The sequence below is a fragment of the Scleropages formosus genome, chromosome 22, assembly GCF_900964775.1.
Source record: "Scleropages formosus chromosome 22, fSclFor1.1, whole genome shotgun sequence".
NCBI classification, from domain to species: domain Eukaryota; kingdom Metazoa; phylum Chordata; class Actinopteri; order Osteoglossiformes; family Osteoglossidae; genus Scleropages; species Scleropages formosus.
This window is the reverse complement of record NC_041827.1, coordinates 14,753,784-14,764,048: the sequence shown is the minus strand read 5'-3', so window position 1 is coordinate 14,764,048 and position 10,265 is coordinate 14,753,784. Positions and strand designations below refer to the sequence as shown.

The window sequence follows — 10,265 nt, the reverse complement described above, 5'->3', positions numbered from 1 at the left end:
GGTGAGGGACAAACGACAAAAGAGAGAAACACTTCGGGGATACTAACTCTGGCAAGAGCATAGCGCACTTCTTTGTAAAACACAGCGACTAAAAACCTTTATAAAACAAAACGGACACACTGAATGTAGAATATGGGAAACGGAAGCATATTTCGAAACGAAAGGAGACCGTTTCATTCATTTTGAAAACGTGCTTATTAATCGGTGCGGTCTCCCGAAAAAAAGGTTTAGCATGATTCTGGGGACCCTTTTTTTTTCTAATGAATTCCAGGGGAGGCTGCAGACTCGTGTGTTCAAACGCCTGACTTGAGTTTCAAAGGGCTGCGTTCCCAACTATTTGTATTTAAAGGTACGCCGGTACGGAGCGTCTGCTCACGTGCAGTGCCGGTCGCGCGCTCACACACGCAGTTGTCTATTATTATGTAAGCCGTGGTCACTACGCGGTCCTGTGCCAGCACGCCTTACAGCTGCAAAAGTTAAGTTGCAGCACGTTTGCCCTTGTGAACATTTTCTTGAACAAGCTTAAAAATCACAGACGCTACATGGCTGCCTCTGAAAGCTGTGTAAGGAAACGCGACTGGAAGGGAGAAAAAAAAAAACCTACTTAGCCTTAGTGAATACATTTTATGTTGCACAGAAATGTATTACAAGTAATTAGGGGAAATCCTTGAGCGCAAATGTTTAATATCAAAATACACTGACAGCGTATAAGTATTGCAGTAAAGCCAAAGCGGTGGACCGCTCCGTCTTCTCGCTGCACAGCCGGCATTTTGCACGTGTCTCGCCCCGGCTTTCTTGGAATTTCACTACTGCAAAACCACGCTGAAAGTGTTCCGCGCCATAGGGACTATATATCACATTCTCGTCGGCTTGGTGAAGATACCCTTACTTAGTTCACTTTGCGAGCAGAATCATACGCACTCAGTCTCAGAGGCGATTAATTAAAGCTTGAAATATTGTTACACCGAGACTTGTTTGGGGTTTGGGATTTTTGGCGCGATTTTGCGGTGCGGAAGGACATCAGCGTTGTTCGACCCTATTATACTGTGAAAGGTCTTGGGGAGCGGACCACACCTACTGTTACCGCAGGCGCCGGGTTATCATAGCAGAGCAGTGGAGCAGCTTTATAATGACTTTTTACTTTTTTTTGGATAACATTACTGTGCGCAGCTGTAGTTTGTATCTTAACAAGCTGCAGATTGTTAGTTAAGACGAAGTCTTTTTCTTTTGCTTTTTTTGAAAAGGTAAGGGTTTTCGACTTGCACACGAGCACCTCACCCTTGACTTGTGTAACTCGACTGTCGTGACATTTCTTCTACAGATTAGATTTAATCTAAACAACGTGGGCGGAATTTACTTTGGAGTTCACCTATTGCCAGGATGAATGGGGGTGGCGGTAGTCGTCCGAAAATTCGTTACGGTTATAAGTAAACTACGGATGTGACTGCAGTCACAGGGTCGCCTAGTAACATCGGTTCTTTTCAATGCAGTGTTGTATGCGTCGACGCTCTAACAGCGTTTTGTGTACTACGACGACGACGACGCCGGCATGGAGACCGGCGCGGGGACACGTCCACGCGGGGCGGGCTCACTTTCGCGCCACTTGCTTCCACACTTTCGTAACCAGACTAGCCTGTTTCTCGAAAAGCCTTCAGAAAATTTTGCCGGACGTTCGGTTCGCGGCTTAGGCTTCGTCCTTCAGCTACCTGCCACGCGCTGTGAAATACAACCGAACACTTTGAGGCGCCTCGCGCGGAGTCCTTCTCCAAATTCTGCGACCCCAACCGGAACGTTCCAGCTGTTAATGTCGTCACCGCGGTAAGGGGCGGGGCCTGGGGGGCGTTGCGGCTAGAGCCTCGGTCACAGAAGTGGAGGCTCCGCCCTCGCAGGAGGCGGTGCCCTCGCGCTCATGGGCGTGGATCGGGATGTAAACATGAATAAGAGCGTTCGCTTGCCGGCGCGAAAGCAGGAGGGTGGAAGGACGCTACCGGATCGCTGCGTGGTAACGGGACCGGCTGGTAGCTGATACTAGATTTCCAGTCGTGTTTTGAGTTTTAAAAGTCTTTCCGTTTTCCCCCACCTGGCTACTACATTAGGCTTTTACTGAGGAGAAAATGCTGCAAAGTTTCACGCCGTCCCATGACTGGGATAACGACTCGGAGCCGCTGCTTTTCGACGAGGAATTCTGCCAGGTGCTGCTGAAGGACCTGCAGATGATCCCCACGCCGCCACAGTCGCCACCGCTCAAGAGTGGCCTCGGGAAGCCCCTGTCCAAGGTGGATGAGCTCGAGCTCGTGTCAGGCTTTCTGGTGGAGGACCAGGACTTTCCGTTCATCTGGGAGGATGGGGAGAGCGCCGACGTGGCGGGGGGAAAGGAACGGCGGGCCGACGCCTCCGAGGACTACCTGTGGAACTTTGTGGGCGACAAGGCGACGGAGGAGAAGCTGTCTGCCGTGCTCTCCAGCAGCCCCCTGCTCTCGGACATTGACACCAACATCTTTGAGGAGATCGCCGGCTCCACGCTGAACTGCCACGATGCGGCGCTAGAGTGCCAGTCTTTAGGGGGCGACGACTTGTTCGAGGAGGGGCTGGAGCAGAGGGAGTCCTCTTCGGACTTCAGCGCCATGTCCACGGGGAGCGAATCTTCAACCAGCGACTCCGGTGAGCAGTCTTCTTTTATCTCTCGCTGTGTTACATGTTTGCCTTCAGTTGCCTCTTCATGTGGAGTGTTAAAGATGTTAAATTATAGAACTTAGGTCTGTTTTGTGCGCTGCGGTGTGGGTGCATGTCAGTGTACAGTAATAGAGATGGAAAAAATGCTGTTAAGTGTTAAAAATTTTCTCCTTTTTCTTAAATGTGACTGTTTTACTGTTTAGATGAGGAGATTGATGTGGTGACCGTGAAGAGAACGGGTGCGATCTCACGGGCACAGGAAGCAGAGCACCGCAGGCAGCAGCGTGCCATCAAGCGCTGCCACCGTCACATCCAGCAGCAGCACAACTACGCGGCTCCCCGGCCCGTGTCCCCCCGCCGGCCCGAAGCTGCGGCCGCTCCGCATAAACGGGCCCGGGCCGAACCTCAAAGACTCGCAGTCGGGGTCGGGCGTCCGCGAGGCCCCTCGGCTCGGTTTCTGGCAGAGCCTGAGGACGAGGAGGAAAGGAGGCGCACGCACAACGTGATGGAGAGGCAGAGGAGAAACGAGCTGAAGAACTGCTTCCTTCGGCTGCGCGATCACGTGCCCGAGCTCTCGTGCAACGACAAGGCGTCCAAGGTGGTCATCTTGAAAAAGGCCAGAGACAGCATCCGGGGGTTGGAGATGGAAAGCCAGAGACTGTCCGCAAAGAAGGACAAGCTCCGACAGAGGCAAGAGCAGCTCAAGCTCCGGCTCGAGCAGCTGAGGTAGTCCTGCTGCCAAAACAATGGACTTGAACAGAGGACAAAGACTTGTGTGTGCTGTAAGAGGATGGGGTGCGTCAAAGACCAGTGGCAGTTCTGGACAAACATAGACATTGGGCTTGTCTCTCGGACTGGTGCGATATTCCTCTGGAACGGCACTCTATACAACAACCCTTTCAAGTAGTGTTGAGTTGAGCGCAGATTTTGATGTCCAGTTGCTGATGTCATGTTGATGAGCTTAATCTCCCAAAGACATATCATTTAATAATGTCTTAATGTTTTTTGTAATGCTTTTTGTATATATTCTTACCAGGACGTTCAATGCAAGTTATTTGTTCAGTAAAAGGCAGGAGAAGACAGTTTCCTTGCCCAAGCTTGACACATTCCCCTGTGAACCTTCAGCTTGTCTGGTGGAATTCTTGGCTCACCAGGTGTAAATGGATGCTTTTGGACTTTTGTGCCATTTCGTTCATTTTGTATGAAATAGTTTGTTTTTTTTTTTTTTTCTTTTTTTTTTCCCCCCTAACATTTCACTAATTAGTATTGATTTGGATCTATGTGTTTTTCCACCATTTAGATGAATTTTTTTTTTTTTTTTTTTTTTCCCCCTCCTGAACTATGTTGTCATTAAATTAGTTGGTTGTCAGCAATTGTCTCCTTCATGGTGCTATGCTGAGAGGCACCTTGGGTAAAAGTCTGTTCAGTGCATGTATTGTCTACCTCAGGATTTTGTTTGCCTTCATAATGGCATCTGTACAGATTTTATAAATAACTTGTTACTTTGTTCACTTTAATATTTGAAGTTTTCTAAAAATAAAAAACAAATGACAATAAATGGAGGAACAAGAACTGCATTGTACTGTCATTTCCACTCTGCAGGAAAAAGTGTTGTGCCAAATTAATTTACAAATACAGACAATATGCCCTCCCATTATTGCTATTGTTAGCAGTTTTTTTTTTGTTTTACCCTGGTGTTATTATGGGAAGTGCATATTTCAGTGCCACTGAGCAGATATGAATGTCGCTGCACAAGGAGTATCTGCCATCATTTCAGACTTGGTTCTCATGCACTACTAGCTTGGTTCCCTGTGCGTGCTGGTCTAGTGTCTTGAACTCTTCATTATGCCTCATTTAGTTCAGGGGACTATTCTATGTATTGTGAAACAAAATTTGTCAATAGTGCACCTGTAAAGTTGCACTGATTTGGTCTGTGTTGAATCTTCAGCAAAACTGCATAAAATAGTGTTTAATTTCATTTGGATTAGTCAATGCTTTGTGCTGAATGATTTTTTGTTGAATTAATAAGCAGGATGGATAATTTTAATGCCTTAATTGGAAAAAAAAACCGAGATGTGCTCCTGCCCAAAGCTGACAAGTACAGTGAAAAAAGTGGACTGACCTCTTCCAGGGAGTTCACGGCACATATGTTACAATAAAAGAGGAAGGATGCATTAATTGTTTTATCAGTGCTCATTTAATTTTTATGGAGACTTCACAGCTTCATCTGCTTGCATAAACTCTGCTGTAGTAGACTGACTCATTTTCATCAAAGAATGCATGTAAATGTAATTTAGAAAGGCAGTTTCAGATTTACGACTTCAGATGCATCTCCTACGTAATACCCAATTCAACAGTACTTTGGTACTGAAAGAGACAAGAAAGAACAGGTATCTGTGGATTTAATGACATCCTTTGAAATAAAAGCCATGCTAGAAGTAAGAGGTAACAAAGAACAGCGAGAAAAAAATGTTCTGCTGGGCTTTCAGAATCTATAAATACTTAAAAATATAGAGTTTAAAAAGCCAGAGTGACTGATTTTACGGTTTTTTTTTTCCGGAATGCTCCCCTAGCAAGCTAGAATAGTGATGTCCTAAATTTCTATTTGGTTGAAATATTTTCCCTTGGTCCAAGAGAAAAACAAATATTTTAACTTGTCCTCCCAACATAAAGGAGGTGAAAAATAACCAGTTTTCATCATTCAGCACTACAATAACTTTAATTAGCCATGCATTAATTGTTTTATCAGTGCTCATTTAATTTTTATGGAGACTTCACAGCTTCATCTGCTTGCATAAACTCTGCTGTAGTAGACTGACTCATTTTCATCAAAGAATGCATGTAAATGTAATTTAGAAAGGCAGTTTCAGATTTTCGACATGTATCAGCTGAATATGAAATGAATGGGGGTATCACATGGCACGGTAAATATGAATTAATCCACTTCTCTGTAACTGCATATATCGGTCACACATTGCTTAGAGCAGCTGCTTTGCATTCAAAGGTCCCAGGTTCAAATGCCTCTCCTGCTATAGTACCCTGGATCAAGGTAGTCACCCTTCATTGCGCAAATATATAAATGTGTGAAAGATTGTTAGTGGTTTAATACAAAAGCCTTGCACTGAGTCACTTTGGGCAAAAGGTGTCAGATCAACAAATTAATAATAAAGTTGTGAACTCATTGCCCAGGCAGAAAAGTACGCATCCTCTATTCTGTTTGCCAGCATTCATGACACAGTTAAGCCGTGTCAACCGGTTTTACCATCTTCTGCCAAGTGGCACAGCTGCAGGCTACCGAAAATATTGACAGCAGTTTGTCCATCTTCGATAACAGTACAAAGAAGCAGATGAATGAATAGTGCAACAGCAAATACATTTTAAATCCTCAAACCAATAACAAATTTTCAGCACATTTTTTCAGGACTATAATTATAATACGGGGTGGGTGGCTGGTGGTGCAGCGGGTTTGGCCGGGGCCTGCTCTGTGACGAGTCTGGGGTTCGAGTCCCGCTTGGGGCGCCTTGCGATGGACTGGTGTCCCGTCCTGGGTGTGTCCCCTCCCCCTCCACCCTTGTGCCCTGTGTTGCTGGGTTAGGCTCCGGCTCGTCACGACAAGCGGTTATAGACATTGTGTGTGTGTGAGACTATAATATGGTAATATAAGTATTGTAATATAACATTTTGAACATAGATATTATGGAAGTAACAAGGGCGGGTGGAGGGATTTGCTCCGCCCCACCCCAGTGTTCAGCTAGTTTAATGTGCCTCCCAGTATTTGTGCATCACTTAATACAATACCACTGCTAATATTTTTGGTACCCCCTCACTGTACAAGGTGTTGTGCCGCTGGCACATATATACCGTATGGTATGTTTGCCAGGAATGGTTCTGATAATAACGCAGAACATCCGTTCGTTTCCGAAATAAGCCCGAGATGCTCAAGAAAGGCTGCATCATCGGCTAGTTACCAGGAGAAAGTCCGTGGGGACGAAAGTAGGAAGCTGCTCCGAGGAGAAAGGAGAAGGAGGAAATCTGCGCCCTCTTCTCGATGTCTAGGTGTGGCTGGCAATGGGTAGCATTAGTGGTGAGCCCCCAGTACGCGAAGCGCGCTCTGACGACGTCCTAGTCATATTCAGGAGCGCATGGTGCGTGAAAACGAACGGCGTACCATTTCATATCCGCTAATGCCGTTTGCCGCTGCGCGTGGAGAAGACCATGCTCCAGAATAGGTGTGTTGTTGTTATATAATGCTATGCACGGGCTGTGTTTACTTGTCATTTACAGGCCGCGATCGCGGGCGTCACAAATTCCGTATAAAAACTTTGCTTCGGTGAATCATCGGTCCGTTAGATCATTGCGCACGATCCACGTCTTCGTCACATGGTTTGCTATTTAGCTTGTTGCTCGTAACTCCCAGTTCATTGTGAAAACGCCTCTTCGTCATCTCGAACCCGGCCCGCCCCCCACGCCCCCCAGATGATTGTCTGCTTCTTTGTCCACACATATGCAAACAATTACCTTCTGCGCACACAGCGAAATGTGTGCTGTCTTGCAGTTCCTCTAACATCAGGCCAGCAGTATTCCTGCGGTTTGCATGAGCTCAATCAAAACGGTACTTATACAGCGGCCTTCCCGACACGGGTGTCCCCGAGGGCCAAATGTAAGGCCAAGCGGCACTGCGAGTACTTCCAAAACAATTAAAACAAGCAACGGCGTTTAAAAGTAGTAAAAGCTCCGAGTGGAGCTTTCCTTTCCTTCTCCGTGTCACGGGTGGCGGACTGCGGCGTCCCGAACGACGTGATGACAGCATCTCGGGCCCGTACATCCGCTGCTGCCTTTGTTCTCGCGTTCGCCGCTCTGGTTTCGGGATTTTCGACAGCTCCGTCTCGCACGCGGCGACGCTCGCAGCCCGAATCCCGGAAGCTGCATTTCTTCGGCTCGACGACGTTTCCGTTTTTCATTGAACGACGGATGCGGCTCGGGCAGGAGATCTCGGAAACTCTAGCGAAGACTGCGCCTTTGGAGATCTCCACCCCCCCGCAGCCACAGATGTTAAAGAGTGGTAAATTGACTGGGACTCGAGGACCGAGGTGGACCGCTTGTTTGGTGTGTAAATGCTGCCTGAGGAGATCCTCACTGGCCACCACCGTCGGAGACGCAGAGGTGCGAGACAGGCTCCGAATTGCTAATAAGGCGACTAGGTGTTGCTAGATAGGTGAAGGTGGAGTCGCTATGGCTTTGTGTGCCTTAGTCTTACATTTGGCCCGCCGAACAAGAGGAAATACATGCAAATGCACTCTATTCAGGGAAGCTGAAAAAAAATCTCATTGAATTAAAGGGAACATTTGCAGTAAAATTGCAGCAGGTAGTACAGTTTCCTTGCAATCCAAAGGCCCAGGTTCAAATCTCACCTGCTGCTCTGGTACCCTCGAGCGAGGTGCATACCATGAATTCATACACTAAGAATGACTCGGCTGTATAAATGGGTAAACCATTGTAAGTAGCTTAGTAAAGTCACTTCGGAGAGAAGCATGACTAAACGAATAAATAAACCACTGTTCAGAGCTGATCTGCAGACCAGTTCCATGTGTTTTCCCTCCTTTTTTCCACATTCCTGACATATCTGAATAGATCATTCAGCACAATCTGAGTTCACAAAAGGAATCTGCATACCAATTCATAGCGTGGTCCCTTTAAATGAATTATTGAGGAATTTGCCTGATCTATTCATTTGTTATCTATGTATAATTGAGACCAATCTTTTGAGACACACTAAAGACAAACCCAATCAAGTAACTGATACTGGCACTTGGTTTGTGATTTTTCTGTAAGATCACTGTCAAGTAAAAAGCAAAATTTTATTGCTTAAAAAAACACTTTTAAAACGAGGAAATGGTTTGAGATTAAAGAAAAGTTCGAAGTTCCGCAACTGCTAAATGTAGGTTACGGCTGGTCACGTGACTTTTTGCGCTGCAAAATCAGCAATATTAAATCAGCTATGAGAGAGGATTACATTTCTACATCCCAAGGTTGAGCTCACTCTGACATGACTTAGCACTGCCAATTTTGCTTTGCGGGATACGTCAGAAAGTTTTCTTAATGATGTTATGGAATTTTTGATACCCGGAGCCTAATAGTTCTTATTACTCGAGGACTGTGAGCACAGTTAACTCTGTATAAAGTCAGAAATATGGTATGCGTTCCACTCGCACCCTCGCACCTCGGCTCCACCTGTCATGGCGAGTTGCCCACTTTGCATCGCCTCGTGCTTCCACATCGGGAGCGTCTGGCTCGGGTCACCTTGCCGCACATGCGCCTCTACGCCCGGAGGTGGATCCCTCGCGTCCGTCTGCAGCCCAGCTGCCGGCTGCGGTCCGGGGAGGGAAACTCGCGCGGAGGCAGCGGCTACGTGTTTCCGGACAATGGGATGTGCGGCTCCGCCTCGGAACGCAGCTCCCCGCTCTGCAGTGAACTTCGTGACTTTTCTAAACACAAAGTGCAGCATCTGGAAAAGGATTTTAAAATGTTATTTCTGCGCTGGTAAAATTGCAATAGAAAGGAATAAGGAGCGTGGAGGAAGAGCTCTTTGCAGGCCTCTGCACTCCAGGTTGTACAAAATCGTAATACCTTAAGTGTATACACCGTATTCCTCTATACCTCCCCAGGGTCAAAAAATACGAAAGGGCGATTCGGTGAATCTCAAAATAGCCGCTCCGAAACAGTTCTTTCCGAATCGCCAAAATCACAGCGTTCGTGGTGGAAAGCGGTGCCGTACGCACTTCCTAAAATGATTTTTTAAAAAGTTGTACCGGCTGTTCTTTTTATGACAGGCCGTGCTTCTACAGTTACCATGAAGGCGGTAAACCGACTAATTACAGTACAACACTCAAATAAAAGTACTTTAGTAATAAAGGGAAAACACTTTATCTTTTTTTCTTCTTTATTCTTAGAGCTCCATGGAGCTGCCTGTGCTAAAGTAAAATGATACAGACACATCTGTCCCGCAACGCACGGTATATCACATCCCGTCTAATGGTGAAGCCCAAGTGTAATTTAAAGGAGTGCCTGTCAACTGCAGCACTCAAACTTTTGCACAAGTTTCAAGTGTGGAAATTTGCCCGGGCTGAGAGTCGCATTAACCAGAACGCATCCACATGCTCGGCAAGAAAGTGATCCCTTCATCCCCATTTCCATTAGTGCACATGAGGGGGGTTTCTGAGGAGGATTTGGAGAACACTGATACGTTATTCGGAGGACAGGACTTGGAGCGCATAGAAAACAGCTGTTGCCTAAATATAGCTCCTTTAACTTCTTTAAGATGAATAGGATTGGCCACAGAAAAATTAAAGTGAAGCTTTCCCAAGAACAGATAATGTAATACATTTATTTTAACTTAATTCCTGGACTGCTGTGTTCTTAAAACCTTGCTGGCATTCTTTTAATTAAAATTAAGTACTGAAAGAAACTGAGCGGGATAAGAAAAAGTAAAGAGCTGTTTATATATATAATATATATATATATATATAGTGTAGTGTAAAGATATATATATAGTGTATATAGTGTCTAGATATATGAGATGTAGATAGATAACT

General features: G+C 46.0%; 1 protein-coding gene across 1 annotated transcript; it reads left to right on the top strand.

The window, feature by feature from the left end:
* Positions 1–1,071: 1,071 nt before the first annotated feature.
* mych (myelocytomatosis oncogene homolog) lies at positions 1,072–4,239 on the top strand. Its single transcript, XM_029247640.1, has 3 exons — positions 1,072–1,244; positions 2,097–2,661; positions 2,877–4,239. Exons 2-3 carry the CDS (start codon positions 2,115–2,117, stop codon positions 3,401–3,403), a joined length of 1,074 nt encoding a protein of 357 aa, XP_029103473.1. The 5' UTR covers positions 1,072–1,244; positions 2,097–2,114; the 3' UTR covers positions 3,404–4,239.
* Positions 4,240–10,265: the final 6,026 nt, after the last annotated feature.